This window comes from Molothrus ater, chromosome 7 (assembly GCF_012460135.2).
Source record: "Molothrus ater isolate BHLD 08-10-18 breed brown headed cowbird chromosome 7, BPBGC_Mater_1.1, whole genome shotgun sequence".
Taxonomy (NCBI): domain Eukaryota; kingdom Metazoa; phylum Chordata; class Aves; order Passeriformes; family Icteridae; genus Molothrus; species Molothrus ater.
The window spans coordinates 36,767,766-36,787,501 of record NC_050484.2 but is presented as its reverse complement, the minus strand read 5'-3'; the positions used below and the strand labels follow the sequence as shown (position 1 = coordinate 36,787,501).

At 40.1% G+C, this 19,736-nt stretch overlaps 1 protein-coding gene across 1 annotated transcript in view; it reads left to right on the top strand.

Moving 5' to 3' along the window:
* Positions 1 to 19,736, top strand: part of NEB (nebulin) — a 99,932-nt gene that overhangs the window by 55,592 nt on the left and 24,604 nt on the right. The window contains exons 93-122 of the mRNA XM_054515422.1: positions 210 to 314; positions 600 to 704; positions 961 to 1,068; positions 1,333 to 1,440; positions 1,794 to 1,901; positions 2,461 to 2,565; positions 2,655 to 2,759; positions 2,915 to 3,013; positions 3,193 to 3,303; positions 3,459 to 3,563; positions 3,789 to 3,893; positions 4,159 to 4,263; positions 5,342 to 5,446; positions 5,732 to 5,836; positions 6,320 to 6,424; positions 6,640 to 6,744; positions 9,052 to 9,156; positions 10,709 to 10,813; positions 10,915 to 11,022; positions 12,291 to 12,395; positions 13,038 to 13,142; positions 13,262 to 13,366; positions 13,915 to 14,019; positions 14,109 to 14,219; positions 14,415 to 14,525; positions 14,959 to 15,060; positions 15,175 to 15,273; positions 17,728 to 17,838; positions 17,978 to 18,082; positions 18,929 to 19,033. Of these exons, the coding sequence (XP_054371397.1) occupies positions 210 to 314; positions 600 to 704; positions 961 to 1,068; positions 1,333 to 1,440; positions 1,794 to 1,901; positions 2,461 to 2,565; positions 2,655 to 2,759; positions 2,915 to 3,013; positions 3,193 to 3,303; positions 3,459 to 3,563; positions 3,789 to 3,893; positions 4,159 to 4,263; positions 5,342 to 5,446; positions 5,732 to 5,836; positions 6,320 to 6,424; positions 6,640 to 6,744; positions 9,052 to 9,156; positions 10,709 to 10,813; positions 10,915 to 11,022; positions 12,291 to 12,395; positions 13,038 to 13,142; positions 13,262 to 13,366; positions 13,915 to 14,019; positions 14,109 to 14,219; positions 14,415 to 14,525; positions 14,959 to 15,060; positions 15,175 to 15,273; positions 17,728 to 17,838; positions 17,978 to 18,082; positions 18,929 to 19,033 (3,171 nt within the window). The remainder of the gene's footprint in view (positions 1 to 209; positions 315 to 599; positions 705 to 960; positions 1,069 to 1,332; positions 1,441 to 1,793; positions 1,902 to 2,460; positions 2,566 to 2,654; positions 2,760 to 2,914; positions 3,014 to 3,192; positions 3,304 to 3,458; positions 3,564 to 3,788; positions 3,894 to 4,158; positions 4,264 to 5,341; positions 5,447 to 5,731; positions 5,837 to 6,319; positions 6,425 to 6,639; positions 6,745 to 9,051; positions 9,157 to 10,708; positions 10,814 to 10,914; positions 11,023 to 12,290; positions 12,396 to 13,037; positions 13,143 to 13,261; positions 13,367 to 13,914; positions 14,020 to 14,108; positions 14,220 to 14,414; positions 14,526 to 14,958; positions 15,061 to 15,174; positions 15,274 to 17,727; positions 17,839 to 17,977; positions 18,083 to 18,928; positions 19,034 to 19,736) is intronic.

Below are 19,736 nucleotides of genomic sequence, written 5' to 3'. Positions count from 1 at the left end.
TTGCCCAAATTGAAGCAAATTGATCAAAAATTATTTATATTCCTGAAGGAATTGTTTTGATTTTCTCAAACAAACAATCAAGAAAAAAAAAAGAAAGTAGTAGAAACCTTCTTTGCCATCATTTGACAGTGTTTGTGTTTTGGAGTGATTTAGAAATAAGGGATTAGAGCCTGATGGAATTCTTACAGGTTCCTTCTCTGCTTCCTTAGGTGATCTACAAGGATGATCTGAACTGGCTGAAAGGCATTGGCTGCTTTGTCTGGGACACTCCTGAAATCCTCCATGCCAAGCAAGCCTATGACCTTCGCAGTGATGTGAGTGGATAGCCCTGAGTTTGCTTCTTAGTCTTCTTTTTCACACTCCACTGTGGCTTTACTCCACTCCAGGTGTAGTGGAATAAATGTTATTTATCCTTGTTGATTGAAGGACTCATTAAATAACAAGCCATAGTTCCAATATGCTTTCTGTTTCAATGCTGGTTCACTAATAAAATAGCTCAGTGATGAAATAAATAGTAAGTATAGTAAATATGATTATACAATAAATTAAATTAAGAATTACTAGCGGTAGTAATTAGAGCTCTTGCTTTCTCTCTGCAGATTAAGTACAAATCTAAGGCAGAAAAAATGAAGAAGGACTTCACTGTGGTCACGGACACTCCTGTCTATGTCCAGAATGTGATCAGTGCCTTGAATTTAAGTGAAGTAAGTGTTTCTCTCACCTCCCAGCCAAATGCTGTTACCTCACCAGCTTTAGAAATGGGACTTTTAATGCGTTTTTAATAATATAATTTTAATAATTGTTGTTTACCTACACCTCATTGTAGACACAATCACTAAAATCATTAATTGCCTGGAGCCAAAAAACTTTAATCCAGTTTTTTTAGGAGCAATTCCCATTGTATGCAAACAAAACATACTGTAAGAGAATGTGACAAATATGACTTTTTCTCTTTCCCAGGCTGTCTATCGTGGGGATTACAAGAAGAATGTCCAAGGCAAGATGATCTCCACTGATAAAACAGTGGATCTGGAGAGGGCATACAATGCAAACAAAATACAGAGTGAGGTAAGCACAAAACTTGGGGCTTCACAGAGTTTGTGATACTGAAAAACCAGAATTGTCTGCTTTTAGCTTTTCAGGTGAAGCTGCTCTGAAATGAAAATGGGAAAATATCTTCATTCAAGCTATAAAAATGCATTTTAATGTGTTTTCCCCCCAGGCAAGGGGGAAATCTTTTGCCTGTTGTGATGGAGAGGTTTCCAGGATGGAGGGATTTTCCCCTCAAGTATTGCTGACAGTTGTACAAAGTCTTTCTCTCTGCTCTTGCAGAATTTGTATCGCTGGGCTGGTGTGAATGCTCTGCCCACGGGCTACAGCCTTCCCACGGACACCCCCAACTTCCAGCATGCCAAACACGTCCAGTACATCGGCAGCGATGTAAGTCGGGGTCTAAATCCTCCCAAATCATCCTTCTACACCGTGGCAATGATCAGCAGCCCCAGATAAGGGACTCTCAGCTTGGCCATTTACTGTCAAAACAGAAATTTCCTCAGCATTATGCAAATACCTTATTAGATGCAAGAAAAATTTATTATATTATTAATTTGGGGCCGTTTGATAAAGGGAGAAATAATTATGACTTGTGGTGTATTTAACTGTGATACAGCTACATCTCACTTGTTTATCTCTAAAAATCTTTCTCTTTATAGAGCATAAATTGCTGTCAGAGCTGCAGTGTAGCCAGAATCATAATCAAATTTAGTTTCTGTGTGGTTTTGTACTTCTTATAGCTGAAATACAAAGAAGCCTATGAACACATGAAAGCCAAGGGCTACACTCTGGGACCTAAAGATGTTGGCTTTGAAAATGTGAGGAAAGTCAATCAAGTCATTAACGAGGTACAGTAAATATATGTATTTGCTTTCAGTTGTATTTTCAGTGCCCAAAATGCTCATAATGAGAGTACATTGACTGCTGAGTTGTAGGATCCCTCTTCTTAGAAGCTTTTTTAATTATTTATTCCATCAAGAATGGTGAGGGATCATTGATCCAGGCTGAAACTGGATCAATGAAACATGAATATATAACCGCAGCCTGATTTTATTAGCTGTGATTAAAGTTGAATAGAAATTATTGTATCTGTATAAAATTTTTGGGTTGCAATAGTTTTAGGTTTTATATATATTTGCTCACTTCTTTGATCATTGGCTTTAATGGCATGAAAATTAAGTATATGTATTTACATGTTTTTAGGATTAGAGTCTGAGATTTCCAGAATTTATTGAAAACTAAAATGGGAAAATGGGAATTTTATGGGAAATGGGAATTTTAATGGGAAGTCTTTGCCTGGGGAGAAAACAGTAATTTGTGTAAGAAGTGCTTGCGCTGTGCTGAACTTCTTTGCCATCTCAAGGTTTTGAGCTGTGTTCAAGTGCAGAATGTTGTCTCTTGTGACAGAGGCTGTACAGGGCAACCTACCACAAGAACAAGGACAAGATTCACACCACCCCTGACACGCCTGAAATCCGCCAAGTCAAAGCCACCCAGGAGGCTGTCAGCGATGTAGGTGCCTTCCTAACAGAACAACTGAGGAAACTGACGTTATCCCCTGACCAAAGAGTTGAAATGCTGTTTTGTTCCTTGTATTCCAGCTGATCTACAAGTCAGATTTCTTCAGGATGCAGGGCCACCTGATCTCCCTGCCCTACACCCCTCACGTGCTGCACTGTCGCTACGCTGGGGACATCAGCAGTGATGTAAGTGAGGTCCAAACCCCTCTGCTGGGAGTGGGGTTGGGTTTCTCTCTCTTCCTCTCTGTTCTGTAACAAAGAAAATGCTTTCTCACTGCCTTGAAGGACTGGAGGTTGAACTGATCCCGAAGGTTGAGCATTGATTTGAATTTCTCCCCTAGATTAAATACAAAGAGGACCTGAGGTGGCTGCAGGGCTTGGGCTGCTTCCTCTATGACACTCCTGACATGGTCCGTGCCCGCGAGCTCCGAAAGCTCTGGGTAAGAGTTTTCCCCTGGGAACTGAGCAGAACAGCAATGGATTTATTTCTGTGAAGTGAAACAGATGAAAATGAGCAAAGAATGAGAGAATTTTGTGCTGTGTAGCCAATCTGTTGTTTCAGAGCACTGTTGGGTTGCGCTGTAAAATTTCCTTTATTAATGCTGCTTTTCCTTTCCAGTCTAATTATATCTACACAAGTACTGCCAAGAAAATGTGGCCTAAAGTCCAGGTGGTGTTGGATACTCCTGGATACAGAGCAGTGCAGGAGCTAAAAACCCATCTGAGTGAGGTAAATTCCATTATTTCTGCCCAATTGTGTAGCTGTAATTAACCCCTCCCTGTGTTTTTTTACTGGAATGGATGAGATGTTATAAATGCAAAGCTGTGATTGTGCAGCTTCTAAACACTTTCAGAAGAAATAATTCCAGGATCTATCTTTTCCAGCTGGTTTACAGAGCTGCAGGCAATGAGCTGAAGACAAAATACACATCCGTCCTTGATACACCTGACTTCATAAGAGCCAAGACAGGACAAAAAATACAGAGCCAGGTGAAAAAATTGTGCTGATATGAAAGTCAGTCAGGGAATCCTTCTTAATATATTGTTAAAGTACAGCAAAAGCTTTCCAGGCCTTTTCCAAGCATTGTAGAATTCCTAGAAATTGGTGGTTATGTTTACATTGTGAATTTACAGCTGTTTTTCAGAGGCTTTAGTGGAATTTCAGAGAATTTAGTAGAAGTGTGGGGTTTTTTGATTATTTTCTTCTTGCTGCAGTACTTGTACGTGGAACTTGCCACAAAGGAGAGACCCCACCATCATGCTGATGGTCAGACTCAAGCCTTTGCACATGCCAGGAGTGTCAAGGACATGATCAGTGAGGTAAAATCTTGTTTTCTAATTTGCTGCCACTCTGCTGAACTCTTCAGAAGTTTTATTTCTAATTCTAGTGGTAATTTCAAGGTTCGAATCTGTACCTTCATTTAGTTTTCGCTTTCTTATATTCCACATTTCCTTTGTAAGTTGTGGTGAAGTAAAACATTCTGAAAATGTGGTTTAGGATTTCGTAAGACAAGCTTTTTTTTGCAGGTTGGCAAATGCTTCTAAAATTGCAATGATGACTCTTCCCTCTTGCTGTCTCTCTTAGAAAAAGTACAAAACCCAGTACGAGAAGATGAAGGACAAATACACCCCTGTCCCTGACACCCCAGTGCTGATCAGAGCCAAGAGAGCCTACCTGAATGCCAGTGATGTGAGTGCTCCAGCAACATCCCCCTGCTGCTTTCCTTGCATTCTCCATGGAAAGAACAGGAAAAGTCGGTGGGAAGCAAACATGCAAAGCACAGAATATCTCAGTGTCCCCCACCAAGGAAGTCCCCTTGTTTGCATGTCCATTTACATTTGAAATTAGGGAACATTATTAAGTTTTGATTTGATTCTACTGCAATGCCTTTTTTCCCTCTTCCAATTTTTATAATTCATTTTCATTTCCCATTGCACTGAAATGTGGCTCTACAGCAAAGTAAAACCAGATTTAAAATAATTTGTTTACACATCAAGTCTCCAAATAGAGCAGGCTGGAGTGAAGTGATTGATGCTGGGGCCCTGGATAAAATAACTTTTATCAGCTTTTTCATCTCAGTTTTGTGTTAGAAGTAAACTGCCCTGTCACTGGGAATGTGTTCATTTTTTAAATTCAGAAGTAGATTAGAGAGAAAAATTACCTGAGCTGCTGCACAGGAGGTTGTTAAGATGAAATTGATTTTTTCAAGCGTGGAATAGTTATTTGTGATTTAAGGCAATTTAAAAATGCTCATCTATGAGAGCTTTTCCATGTATTTCAGAACCAGTGAGATGTGAAAGGACATGTGCAGGGCTGGTGCTTTTTTCTAGGGTTTAATTAGTCTTACTGCTCTAAGAATGATTTTTAAATACTGCCAAGAAGCATCCCAGCTCTTCTGCACGTGGGAATTTCTCCTCGGAGAAAGTCTGGGATGATCTTCCTGCTATCTCTAGAGGAGGGCAGGGAAGATTTTTATGCCAGAAGTGGCACCTGTACTATTCTAGAGAGCACTCCTGTGATGCAGGGGTGTTTGTTCCTCAGTCTGAAAGGGAATTGGATGAAATTCCCAGTCCTTTTCACCACAAGTCTCAGTGAAATTACGGCTGATTGTAGGCAATTGCAGCCTCCTAAAATTCCTCAGGGCTTGCATTGGGATGTCAGACAGCAACATATCTCTGGATATCATTCCTGAGGAGTGAGAAATTTAACTGAAACAGTCCCTGGCACATTAATCCCTTCTTTTGTGGTGTTTTTTTTTTCTTCCCAGCTGCGCTACAAAGAAACCTTTGAGAACACCAAGGGCAAATACCACACAGTGAAGGATGCTCTGAACATTGTCTACCACAGGAAGGTCACGGATGACATCAGCAGTGTATGTACATCTTCATTCCTAATTAGTGTTTGACACTTAATAACCCAAAATAGGCCACTTAGCCTTTTGTTCTGTTTCAATATGTCAAATAATTAGGGAAAAAATCAGCATTATCAGTGTTGATTTCTCTCTTTCTCTGGAATATTGGTTTCTGTTGGTGTTACAAGTTAATCTCATTTCCACTCTTTTAGTTCTGCTGTTTCAGGGGGAAAAAAACTAAAACTTTTGTGTTGTCTGGAGTGTTCTCTTGGATTGTTTTACTTAATTCTTCCACTTACTCTGTAGGTGAAGTATAAGGAGAATTACATGAGCCAGCTGGGGATCTGGAGATCCATCCCAGACCGCCCTGAGCACTTCCACCACCGCCTGGTCACGGATGCCATCAGTGATGTGAGTCCCAGCAGCTCCTGCATGGCCCAGAATGAACGTTCAAAGTGGTCTCCAAAATGAGCCCAAACCTCCTTTCCCAACAAACGGAAAGCAACTGAAGGATTTCAGTGATCTGCAATTTGTCCAGGAACTGACAGAATCTGATGGCTAAAACTGCAGCACAGCCCCTTGTCAAATTTACAGACAGTCTTAATTAATTTCCTTTGCATTTGCTTAAATTTGTTTAGCCCTGTAACAACAATTTAATTGTACATATTTGTACATACACAATAACCCCTTACCTGTACCTTATTTTTAATTCACACAGGAACTGCAACAGCTAATGACAGATTATGTGTGTGAATAAACTGAGTCCATCACAAAAATAAGATAAACTAATTTATTTTATAATGGATGTAACTCTCTTTGCCACACCTTGTGCTGAGGTTCATTTCAGCAATGATTATCTGCTTAAAACTGAGGTTTTTTACACCTTTTTTAAAGGTTAAATACAAGGAAGACCTGGAATGGCTCAAAGGCACTGGCTGCTATGTGTGGGATACTCCAAGTTTTGTCCTGGCAGAGAAGAATAAAGTGCTCTACAGTGGGGTGAGTGACACACTGAATTCTTGCTGAATGGTTTTGGACATTTGCTGTCCATTTACAACTATTTGTTGTTGGTAGAAAAGTTAACCCACAAATGCAATAATTCCACCAATTTTTTTTTTGCCACAAGTTCTCTCTAAAATCACATTTTCATTGCCTTACCCTTGTTTGGGCTAACATGGGCTGGGTTTTGTGTGTTTGATTTTCTTTGGCTGCAGTGTAAGTACAAGGAGGATTTTGAGAAGACCAAGTCCAAGTTCAAGTACGTGGCTGACTCTCCAAGCAATGAACATTTTAAATATGCAACTCAGCTGACAGATATGGTAAGTAAAGATTTCTGTAGGCTCAGCCTTAAGGAGTTGCTCTGTGAGTAAATACAGACTTGAAGGGTTTCCTTCCTTATAATCAGGCTTAAGGATGCTTTGAGATCAGACTAAAGTCATGAAAGACAAGGTTGTTGTTATTCTGGGTGTTAGGACAGATCAGGTTTGCAGAGCCTAGAAAGTGAAATCCCTGCCCCTGTTCATGAATTTTTCATGGCAAAGGAACTTCTCCTTTGCTGATTTAAATAATGCTGCTGGTACAGTAACCCTGAGTGTTGGTTTCCATCTCAAAAAGATGTGGACAGAATTCCAATTGCTTTCCTAAAACATTGACAAAATCTTTATTGGTGTTAGGAAGACAGAATTATGTCTGAAGTTTCCCACAACTCGTTTAATTTCAGTGATTTTGCCTGGAATTTTTCCACTCTACAACTCAAATTTTTCTTATTTTCTTCCTGTAGTGCTAAAGAAACAATTGTCACAACCTAATAATTAATGAACGCCCCTGGGTTTAAAATTCAAATTTCTCCTGGCAGGAGGAATTCCATGGAAAACACCACGTTCAAGGTGATTTCCAATCAGCTTAGAGTTGGAACAGCCCATCAAAATCTGATGCTTTTCAGTAAAGAAGCAGATATTTAGGTTTATATCTTAATATTTCATTCTTTTCACCAGCCATTGTGTTATATCATTACCTGTCAGGAAGTTTATTACTGTATTACCTGTTCTAGGTAAGAGAAGCTGTTTCACAACAAATACCAGAATTTTTATGAAGATTGTTCAGTCTTATAATTGTTCATAGTGTAAATAATGAAAAATTGCAATCAGAAACATAAACAGGTGAAATTTTATCAACAGGAGCTCCATATATTGAAATGCTTACCTAAATATCTTCTGTTATATAAGTGATTTTTTTTTAATAACATCTCATTGTGTTCTCTTTGGACTCAACTCAGGAATCTACAACACAGAGTTGCTTCTGCAGTTGCTTTTCATGGAGAAAATCAGTCATAAAATTGCTTAGTGAAGGGGTGGAATAGAGGCATCCTTAACCTGTAGGCCTTCCAGAGGCAATGTAGAAATGCAATTACCATTTGGAAATATTCTCCCTCTCTCCCTCTTCTCTTTTGTATGGTAGTTCTTTGGTGTTTTTTTTGCTTTGGTTTGTTTTTTGGTTTGGTTTGGTTTTTGGGTTTCTTTTTGTTTCAGTATTTTGTTTGTTTGGCGTTTTTTGTTTTTGGGGGATTTTTGGGGGTTTTTTTTTGTTTATTTTTGGGAATTTTGTTTTGTTTTTGGCTTTTTGTTGGGGATTTTTGTGGTTTTTTCTTTGGGGTTTTTTTGATGGTTTTTTTGGGGGCTTTTTGTGGGTTTTTTTGTGGGTTTTTTGTTTGTTTGGGTTTTTTTTCTTTTGGGTTTTTTTGGTTGTTGTTTTTGAGTTTTTTTGTTATTTTAAATTTTTTTTGTTTGTTTGATTGTGAGGGTTTTTTTGTCGGTTTTTTTTTGGTTTTTTTAAATGTATTTTTCTCTTTTGGACATGCCCTTCAACCCCAGCCTGTAAAGAGGTTACACCAGTGATCTCTCTGTATCTTAACCCTCTCTTGTTACACTGTATGTGCTATTCTGAGCAGAAATTATATAAAGCAGCCTATGAGAAGCTCAAAGATAGGTACAGCGTTATTGTGGATGATCCCAGGAACCTGCTGGCCAAGTGGGGCAGCACCCTGAGCAGTCAGGTACTGTGGGGGCACTGCAGCACCTCTGAGTGCCCCCCTCACTCCCAGCACTGTCACAGCGCTGTGATTCTTGTCATGTTTCTTCACTCTTCATTCCATCTCCATCCTGCCACCCAAAAAGGAAGCACTTTTTGTGTGAGCTGCTCTGTCCATCTGTCCTGTATGTACTTCCATTACTGTGCATCAATGGACATCAGGAATCCCATCCCTCCTGAAGCCACTGGAGAGGTCTTAAAATGCAGAACATACAAGCATTTGTTGTTTTATTACCTCTCTTTTCTTCTTACTCATTTCTAGATAAAGCAGCAGGGACATATTTGCCTTAATCTCTAATTTACTCTCCTCTCCCCCCAAAAATTCATAGCTTCCTTAAAGTGAGAATAGGGAAAACTTGTTAATATTTACCCCTGGCAGTGTTAATTATCCAGATGTGAATTGTATGCACATGTGGCTGAATACATACAGCACCTTGCCTAAATCTCTCCACTCTCCAAGTGCCTGGGATCTAGAGCTGTGTCATTGTTCATGTTGTTCATGTGTCTCTCTTGTCCTTGGTTGCCATTTGCATGGACAGAAAAGCTATAAATCCTTTGCCAAGATGCTCCTGCAGAACGGATGCAATGAAATTCTGAGGCCAGACATGCTGACAGCACTCTACAACACATACCTGTGGAGCCAGGTAATCTGCAGAGCTGCTGCTCTAGGACACCTTAGATCCCACTGTAGCTGCTTGGACTTGGCAAATTTACTGCTCCCTCTATTTCCATGGACTTCAGACCCCAAAGCTTCCTCCATGGGCTTAATGCTGGCTGTGGTAAAATAAAACAGAATATCTGAAACAATATTTGCTGTCGCTTGGACATGGCTCAGCTCACTCTGAGCTTGTCCCCGTTTTCTCCTTTCATTATAAACACTTGGTATCAATTTCACATATTTGTATAGAAAAAAGCAATTTTCCATACATTTCAGATATTGGATGTTAGCTCTTCCTAGTATTTCCCTAACCCAGTTCTCATTCTGACACCATTTCTTGGCCTGGCCACCTTTGATAACCCCAGTTCCTTAATTCAGGAAGGACATGATGGATTTGCCAGGGAGATTCCAACATTCATCTCCCACTGTGCCCAGAATGGTGTCAGACAGAGAACAGTTATTTCTGCTCTGAAATCACAGCTGCTGGCAGTCAGCTCACCCTTTGCAGGGGGAAAATCATTCCTGATCATGAACTGGAATATAAATGATAGACTGGAAATGCAGCAGAGGAAAACAATTCTGTCAGAGGGAATTGTAATTCTTTGTTATTGCCTGTGCCAATAGTGACAGTCTTCAGTAATAAATTACTGAAGGTCTTTCAGACATTTGTGTTCCATTTTTCTGTGGATTTATATTCTTCCACTAAAAACTCCTTGCAGGTAACTTTGAGTATGTTTGAATTCAAAAAATAAGTGTCTGACCTGCATGTCCCCCCGAGTTCACGCCGTGTTACCATTGATTACTTGTTTATCATTTTTCATATTTTGTCTGTTCATATTTTTTCATATTTTGTCTGCCCCATTTCAAATGCATGGGTTTATTTTCTGATAAAGGGTAGAGCATGAAAATTATTTTTTAAAAATGTATTCTAACCTTTTCCAGCTGCCTTGGGGCTGCCTACAATGAATTCCCATCCTTGGTGAACCTGTTCTCACTTGGTGAACTCTGTGAACAAAGGTTTAGAAACCTGAGCAGGGCAAGCTGATCTTTAAGAAAATGATTACCAAGGCACAAATCCTGCTGCCAAAGCCTTGAAAATATCCTAGCACTGGGATATATTTGGTAATGTTTTTAACTCCTGCTGTGTGAGATGATTTACGTTTCTCTTCACTCTGATCACAGAATCATTAAGGTTGGAAAAGACCTCCAAGATCACCAAGTCCAAATTTCAACATATACGACTATTTAAAAATGAAATTTTGTCCATTATGAAATTCAAAAGTCTCTGGTCTGCAAGGATTGATTGTTTTAGCTCAGTCCTTGAGATTTTAGCTTGAAATAATGATAAAATGAATCAGGCAAACAAACAGGCAGCCTCCTGGGAAAGGAAAGGATTTGCAATTCAGCTCATGGTGCATGCTCTGCTTTCTTTGGCTTTGTGGGAGGGTTTTGCAATTTCACCCATAGATATAATCCCACCTCTGGAGGAGGATTTGTCCTGCTCTGTGTATTAACTTAGAGCTTTTCCCCATCTCCAGATTCAGTACAAGAAGGACTATGAGAAGAAGAAAGACAAATACACCACAGTTCTGGATACTCCAGAGTATTTGCGGACCACAAAGGTCAACAAGCAGATCAGTGATGTAAGTGCGGATCCTTTGGAATGGGACAGTCACCCCCAGGGAATTCCCAGCTGACACCACGGATTCCAAGAAATAACCCAAACCCCAATTTGTCCCTTCAGATTATTTACAAGCTGGAGTACAACAAAGCCAAGCCCAAGGGCTACACCACCATCCAGGACACGCCGATGCTGCTGCACGTGCGCAAGGTCAAGGACAGGATCAGTGACGTGAGTGAAACCTCTGTGCCAACACAAACACCCAAATTCACTTTTTAACTTGGCAGCCAATGTTTGTAACTCCTGTGTGACGCTGTCAGTGAAAATCATCACCTTCTTAGACCGTATTGGCCTGGAAAACTCTATCTGCATTCAGTGCTCTTTCCAAACCCAGGTTTTCAGGAATTCTTACATAGAATTTTCTTTTGGAGCTCTTGGAAGATTTTTTTGCTGGGACAAACCACCCCTCACTAGAAATAAAAGCCATAAGCTGGAAGTGGTCTCTAAATCATTACTTTTGTGAGGCTTTTTCCTAGATTTTCTTCGTCTAGAGGCTTTTTTTTTTTTGAGGCTTAAATAAAGTATTTCATGTATTGCTGTGTTTATTAATTTCTTGTATGGATACTGTGAATATGTAAGGTGAATGTTCTGTTCTAAAATAAATATGTTTTAATTCTGAGGCAACAGAAAAGTAAGATGGAGAGAGAAAGGAGGAGGGAGTGGATAGAATAATAAAGAATTTAGGACTCCTGCTCCTAATTCCTCTCCTACCCTTTCTCTCTGTTTTTTGTTTCATTAGGTATCCATAAGTGAGGATACTGAAACTTCTGAAATTCAGTGTAGTACTGTCAGAATAAGTAACCTGAATCTCATCCAGATGCTCCATGGATTTCTACATAATTAGTAAATCCAGGAGAAAAAAATAATAATTTTTATCCAGATACTAAAGTGTACCATTGAGAGACAGAGATGTGAATTGAAGGACATTTTTAAGCTCCAAACTGAGTGCTGAGATTCTCTGAAGGAGTTTTCAGTTAGTGTAACTATCCGAAAATAAGGTTCTTCAAAGGATTGCTTTCGGCTGCAAAAATCTAGAAATATTCAGAATTACTGGTCATCAATAGATTTTGTTTAATCTTAGTCTGTGCCTCATGGTGAGTTAAAACTGCCACATTTTCTATGTAAAGAGAAGTGCTGCTGGAGAAAACCCTCCTTCAGGCAGGTGCTTGATACCAAGTTGTATCAACAGAATTTATTTTTCATGGAATCCCAGAATTATTTAGGTTGGAAAAGCCTTCCAGACCATCAAATTAAAGCTGTGCCCAATTCCCCCCTCATCAGCAGCCCAGAGCCTGGAGTGCCACCTCCAGTCATTTTCTCCTATTAAGATTTTATCCAGACAGGAGCAATTTTAATTAAGTTTTTCAATATTTGGATGCTTTTCTTGTTGATGCTGACATGATCTTTGCAAACATTTTTACATCTTTGTCTTTCTTCAGCTGAAATACAAAGAAATGTATGAGAGGAGCAAATCACGCTGCAACGTCGTGGCAGATTCAGTTCACATCAAAACTCCCAGGCACGCCTACAAACTGAACAGCAACGTGAGTTCTGTCCTGATCATGGCTTAATTTTATTCTGGAGGGAGCTGGCAGTGGAAGCCACAAGCAATTATTTTCCACAAGAAATTATTCCACAAGAAATTAAATTCCACCAAATTTTTTGGGCATCGCTTCTAATCCTTACGCTGCTGGAAGAAAGTGTGTTTTAATTTATTTATTTCACACTCAAGTGCTCACTCTGGTGAGTTGTCATTGAGGTTCTTTTATGTCACACATCCCGTTCTTCCAGTTATCCCCTGTTTTCCTGGCAGAGACACAACTGTGCCAGGAATTCCATGGGATGATGCTCTTGGAGACGTGGCTTTTTTTGTTATTGGTGCCCAACATCCATTTCATTAGGAAGGATTTGAAACTCTCCTGTTCTCCAAAGTCAGGATGTCATTTCAGTCCTTCTTATTCCTTTCTCCACCTTCACATCCCTTTCTCCACCTTCATGTTCCTTTCTCCACCCAGCAGTCGAAAAACTGCTGGGCTGGGCTGTGCCTGGCCCAGAGAAGCCCTAATCTGGTGTGGATACATTTTCTTACCTCTTCTCACAGGCCAAAGAGAATTGGCCTCTGTATGTTGTGTGCAAAGTCCCCAGTTTCCCATGAACTCTCCCTGTTTGTTTTTCCCTGGACACAGCTGGATTATAAGAAGAAATACGAAGCAGCCAAAGCCCACTGGCACCTGATTGCTGACAGGCCTGACTTTGTCCAAGCAGCCAAGTCCTCTCTGCAGCAGAGTGATGTAAGAAAATCAAAATACACTGAATATTCCATTTCCCCATCTCTCCTCTTCTGAATACTTTTTACATTGGAGAAGATCAGAGACTCTCTTACTTTATCTTTTCTTTTTTCTTCCTGCAGTACGAATACAAACTGGACCGGGAATTCCTCAAGGGGTGCAAACTCTCTGTCACAGATGATAAAAACACAGTGTTGGCCCTCAATAATGCCATCCTGGCCAGTGATGTAAGCACTGAACTCACCTTTCCTCTCCAAGTTCACTACTACCACTTTACTCACTACTAAACTGTTCTATTGCAAATATAATTGGATTAGCAACAAAGCTTTGGACAGTTGTTCTCAGTCTGACTTCATTATTTGATTTATTTAATTAAAAATTTGACTGAATAAATTTGGTCTTGTAGAAGCCACTGTTCATGGATTAAATTAATATTCAAAGTTAACATTGCATGAACACCCCTAGACCTTACACTCAGGTGCATCTCTGCATTCCTATTTTAATGGATATTTAAATGGAAGTGTCTGGAGAAAATAGCACAAAATACCTTTAACAATAATACAAAATATCTTTCATAATTACTAACAGTATATTAGTATTCAGTATATTAAAAAATCCAAGTGAGAGCCATAGGAATGTATGGATTAGGTGGTAAAATGTCAAAATATGGGATTTTTTGCAAAGTTTTGCACTAACAAGCAAACATGACTGTACTAATTACTTTTTAGAAGACAAAATGCACGTTATTTAAATTGCTATCTTTCCTTCCTGCTAGATAAAATACAAAGAGAAGCACAACAAAGCCCGTGGGACCTACCACGTTGTTCCAGACACCCCTCAGATCCTGCTGGCTAAGAACGTCAGCTCTCTGGTGTCTGAGGTAAAACATTCATTCCCTTCTTCATTTAATGGAATTGAGTTCCATCCCGGAGCTGCTGGCTTTGACCTGGCTTTCCCCTGTGCTGGCAGAACAAGTACAAAGAGCAGAGCAAGAAGCAGCTGCCCCATGGCTCCTTCACCACCCTGCCCGAGACCAGGGACACTGTCCACGTCAAGGAGGTGACCAAGAACGTCAGCGAGGTGAGCTCACACTCACCTCAGCATCTCCAAAGCTCAGATTTTCTAATCCCAGCTCCAAAAGATGTTTTGGGAGTGAGGTGATTCCTCTTCATCCACCTACAGCAGTTTCAAGGAGCTTTTTTTCCAAGTTTCTGTGGCATTCCCCTCCCCATGTGACATTAAAAACTCACACGTGGCCCTTGTTGTTCTTGACAGACAAACTACAAGAAGAAGTTTGTGAAGGAGAAAGGCAAATCCAATTATTCTGTCATGCTGGAGCCTCCTGAGGTGAAACATGCCATGGAAGTGGCTAAAAACCAGAGCACAGTAAGTTTGCCTTTTTTTCCATTAATTTAGTAGGTTATGTAGCAAATTCAGCTGGAAAAACCCAAGTTCTGATTTTCCTCCCAGCTTCCATATTCTGGTGTAATTTTAAAAGATAAATGTACAAATATAAAATTGCACTGAAAGAAGAGATTTGTATTTAAATCCCATTGTAGGATGTCAAGTAATCTGGTGGAAATCACGTCTAATAATTTTTTCATTCTTTCAAATACAGACAGAATTTCCCATATTTATTTCTTCACTTGTAGCCAACTTGCAAAACCAGATTTCCAGATCCATGCCTTGTGAATTGATTCCCAAAACAAACCCATGAGCTTTCTCAGCAATGTTGCTGTGCCCTTAATTGGTGTATTCCCAATGAATAAATTTAATTTTCTCATTAATTTTCTCTCCTCTGTCTTCTTCCATGGATTAGATTGAATACAAGAAAGATGCCAAATCCAAACTCCACTACACACCTATAGCAGATCGACCAGATATTAAGAAAGCAACTCAGGCTGCCAAGTTAATCAGCAATGTGAGTGGTTTTAAGGCTTCTGTATAATCTTTTAGGATTAATTTAATTACAAAATCCAGCAGAATAATTAAAAGGGGGTTTCCTGACTCCTAAACGATTTATTTCTTTGATTAGATTGAATATAAGAAGCGTGGAGCAGCAGGTGTGGGTGTGACCATGCTGGGACGTCCAGACATTGAGCTGGCCAAGGAGGTGTCCAAACTGACCAGCCAGGTAAGGGCAAAATGAAACCTTGGTGAAACTCAAAGCAGTGAGAGAAATGAGACTTTAAAATTATTTACAGAGTGTTGTCATGATTATAATTGAAATTATTTCCAAACTGGGGGAGAAAGGAAAGGAAGGGAATGTGGGGAAATAAAAATCAAATACCAATACAAAGTATTACTTTGTTAAACTTTTCTACTGTTATTAATGGAGATATAAAACCTTCTTAAGGTGATGCTGTGACATAAATGCTGAAGCTGAAGTGTTTGCCCTGTTGTCTTTTAGCTCTTTTGGGTATTGGCTTTACCAGAACCAGCCTTTACCCAACTCTTATTTTCCATCCTTTGAACGGACCCATGATTTCTTTCAGCCACTCTCTTTTTTCTTTGTGTCTTTAAAAGAATCTTGTGCCAGGACCTCAGTCCCTCTTGGTTCTGTCTCACCTCTTTGAGTTTGAATTCTGGATTTTTTGCCTTTCTGACCTTGCTTTCTTGCTGCTGGTTGTAGGCAGAGTACCTCAAACAACACATGAGAGGCCACGGAGCTGCTTCCTATGACACCCCCTGGATGAGAACCTTTAAGAAAGCAAATATGCTAAGTAGTCATGTAAGAGAATTTTAATTAACTGCCATTTAATGCCATTGTTGTGCATTGTTGTCTCTTGCTGGCATAATGATCTTGCAATTCTGCAGCACCATGTGAAGCTTTACATGTCATTCTGCCCTTCATAATGATTTTGGAGTTTCCAGGTTGTTTTATGGAAGGTTTTAGTGCATTCACATAATGTGAAAACTCACCTTTTTCTCCTAAAAACTTAAAGTTTGAGCTGTTATTGTCCAAAAATGAAAAAAAAAACCACAGGGAAATACATGTGTAGAGGTGTATGTATGACCAACCTGAACAATGGTGCTGGTAATTTTCAGTGAGTAGTCACCAGAAGTTCATTTTAACTCTTCAAACTTCTATTAAAACTTAATTTAAACTTTAATTAAATTATTTTACTGGGTGGAATTTCCTAATGGAAGAGCAGTCTGAATGGCTGAATCAGTCCCACTGAGGAGTGCAGCCTGTACTGGTGTGAAGGTTTATTGTTTCTTAGAGTTTTTCCAACATCAAAACCTTTGGAAAACAGAAAACCAGAGCCTGGATTGCCCATTTGGGAGTGGCAGCAGACAGGTCTGTGCCCTTTCAGTTTTACACATGTATTTCCATGTGAAAAAAAGGGATTTTGTTTTTTCCATGTCTGGCTGAGTCTGCTGCCATGTTTGGATGTTGGAATGTCCACCACGGTGTCTGCAGGAGAACCAAGCATCTCCTCAGGAGAACCAAGGATTCTAAATTCATCTACAAGAAAAAGAAGAAGTTCTGTTTGTTCCACTTCAGTGATGAGATCCTGGCTTTCCATTCTTTTTCCACTCTTGGTCTTTCAAACATTCTTTGCTGAGATAATTTTGGTTTTGAGGGAAAGTGAGCTGCTGGAGGGGCAGTGAGGGAGCAAAGAATGCTTGGCATCATCTTTAGCTGTTGTTTTCTCTCCTGAACATCTCTTCTCATAAACTTTGTAAAGCATCATGTCCACTTTGTGTCTCCAGTTGAGTTTTTTAGTGGGATTTTGTCTGTCTGGCTTGCTTGCTTTTGATTTTGCATTGATCTCCCAGCAACTCTCCTTTTGGGTTTAAAAACTCTCATTCCTGTCGATATTCCTGTGCCTCCAGGCTGGATCTGCTGGATTCTGATGGCTCCCAGTGCTGTGTTTGACTTGGCTACAACTGATGTGGTTTGGAAGTGTTACTAAAACTCCTGTAGAATCTAATTAATTATTTATCATTAGTAATTAATTGTGTCACTACTCTGTTCGTGATTAATGTCCTCCTTCCATCCAGACAGAACACACTGTGTGCATAACAATAGATAGAAAAATATTTGATGTATTGACATCTTCAGTGCTCTAAAGTCTTGAGGTTGTTTTAAAGCTCTTATTTCTCCAAGAAGTGTATAAAAATTTCTTCTTAACACTCTTTCATATACTCTTGCATTATTATCTTTATATATTATATATAATAATTATATTATATATATATATATATTTTTCTTGTATTTTACTCTTATTATATCTGTCTCTGTGAAACATCTTAAATCAATGGACTGTTCCCATCAAGTGAAAAACTCTTCACCTCCAAGGGTCAGAATTTTGGCAACACAATTCTCTAGGCTCTTTTATTTTTACAATGAGGAGGTGTGACCTTTGCACTGGATGACAAATGGCAAGTGGTATCTTGTGAAGGTCAGATAGGTGTAGATTTTCTTTCCATGTCAGGTCATTTTTTAAATAATCCTGTTTCCAGTGAACACCTTCAAGTTCCTGCACTTTCCTTCTTCTGCCAGCCAGCCCCACCGAAACGGGGCCCCTCTGCAGAGTGAGTCTTGCAGAGCAGCTGTGACACCTGGTTGTTCTCTCTTTAGGTGAAATACAAGGAGAACTTTGCCAAAGAGTTGGGTAAAAAGCCAAAATACGATTTGAAGGAGGCCAAAATCTACAAGACCCTGAAGGACGCCCACAACATGGCCAGCGAGGTACGTTCACTTTGGCTTTTCCTGGGAGGAGATCCCATCCTGCTTTCCCAAATCCCTCCTTTGTGTGGTTGGAACCTCCCCAGGCCCGGCTGGAGCGGCAGGGCCCTCTCCTGATGGGTTTGACCCTTATTCCCTGCAGGTGAAGTACAAGGCAGACCTGAAGAAGCTGCACAAGCCCGTGACGGACATGAAGGAGTCGCTGCTGATGAACCACGTGCTGAGCACGAGCCAGCTCGCCAGTGCTGTAAGCTCCCGGTGATCCCGCAGCTCCCAGGGTGGGAATTCCCTTGGGAATTCCCTGCTAACTCCTCCTGTAACAGCTGCTCCCTGGGGCACCTCCATGGGCATCACCTGGTAGTGATCTCTTCCTCTGCTTCCCAATGGTGCCTCCTTAACCGGCGGCTGCCCCGTGCCTGTGCCCTGGGACGGGGAATCCTCATCTCCTGTAGCACTGCTAATATTGTAAACACTGATCATCTCCACTGGGTTGGCTCTTGATCCCATTTTAACTGACTGCAGAACTGCTCATCTTTTAAATCCTCTGATCATTTTTACTGGATTGGTTCTTGATCCCATTTTTAACTGATTGCACCACACTAACAAATACCTTTTTTTATTTTTTCCTTTTTTCTTTGCTGATTACTATATTTAATTTTTTTGTTGTTTTTATCTGGATTTTGTTTTTACTTTACTTTTTTTACTTTTACTGGATGTTTGTTTAACACTTCCCTATTGTAAATCCACCTAGTTATGCCTAACAAAATAATTGATAATGAGAAAAGGCAAAACCTTTATTGCCTGGTACAGCCTTTTCATTACCCACTGTGTTTTCTCCTCTTTCTTTTTCTTCTTTTAATCCTGGTTTGGACAAAACCTTTGTTGCAATCCAAATGACCATAAAAAATAACTATTCCCTCACATCTTTAACCCCCAATATCAATTCTAAACTTCTTGGATTTTGTTTTACTTCTTGCATTTCTAATTTCTCTCTGATATTCCGTTGAAGTGTTGCTTTCTTTGGACCTAAGAAGTAAATTTGCTGAGGGTTTTTTTTTTTTGATTGAGATGATTTTTGACACCTTCCCTTCAGTACCAGTACAAGAAGCAATATGAGAAGAGTAAGGGTCACTACCATGTGGTGCCAGATAATCTTGAACAGGTTCATCTCAGGGAGGCCTCAGAGCTCCAGAGCCACGTAAGTTGGACGTGTGTTTGTCCTTATCCCAACTCACTGAGCTCCAAATTCCATCAAAATCCTCTCAGTGAATCCTCCAGTCTGGGACATTCCCTGTGCCTCTCTGCTCCACCAGCACTGCACCCCTGGGCGAGGATCCAGGGAGCAGAACCTGCCCATTTCCAAGTGCAGAACACATAAAATACACGGATAAAATCTCCCTGTGATTCCTTCATTCCAGAGCCAATCCTGCTGCTCATCTCTGCTGTGCATGGATCTTTTTACACAGGATAATACATTTATCAGGGGGATTTGTCTCTGGAGAAAAAAGGACCTGGGAATCACAGAAACTGGGAACTGAAGGAATTAGGGTTGTTTCTGACAGCAGATTTCCAACTGCTTCATCCATTCCATGATCCAAAGGAGAGCTCTGCATCCAAAATGGCTTTAACCAAAACTATCATATGCCTGGAGTTTTCCCCTCTGGAATAAAGCAGTGGATCACTCCAGACAAATTCACAGTCTGATTTGGTCTCTGATCCTCTCTGTTCCCAGTATTTATTGGCTGTAAAGCAAGAGAGGAATTACTGCAAGAACATCAAGGGCCACAGCTGATTGTTCTGGTGCTTGGCACAGAATTCCAGAAGGGTTTGGGACATTTAGGATTATCACACCCACCCCTGCCTTGGACAGGGATACTTCCCACCATCCCAGGCTGCTCCAG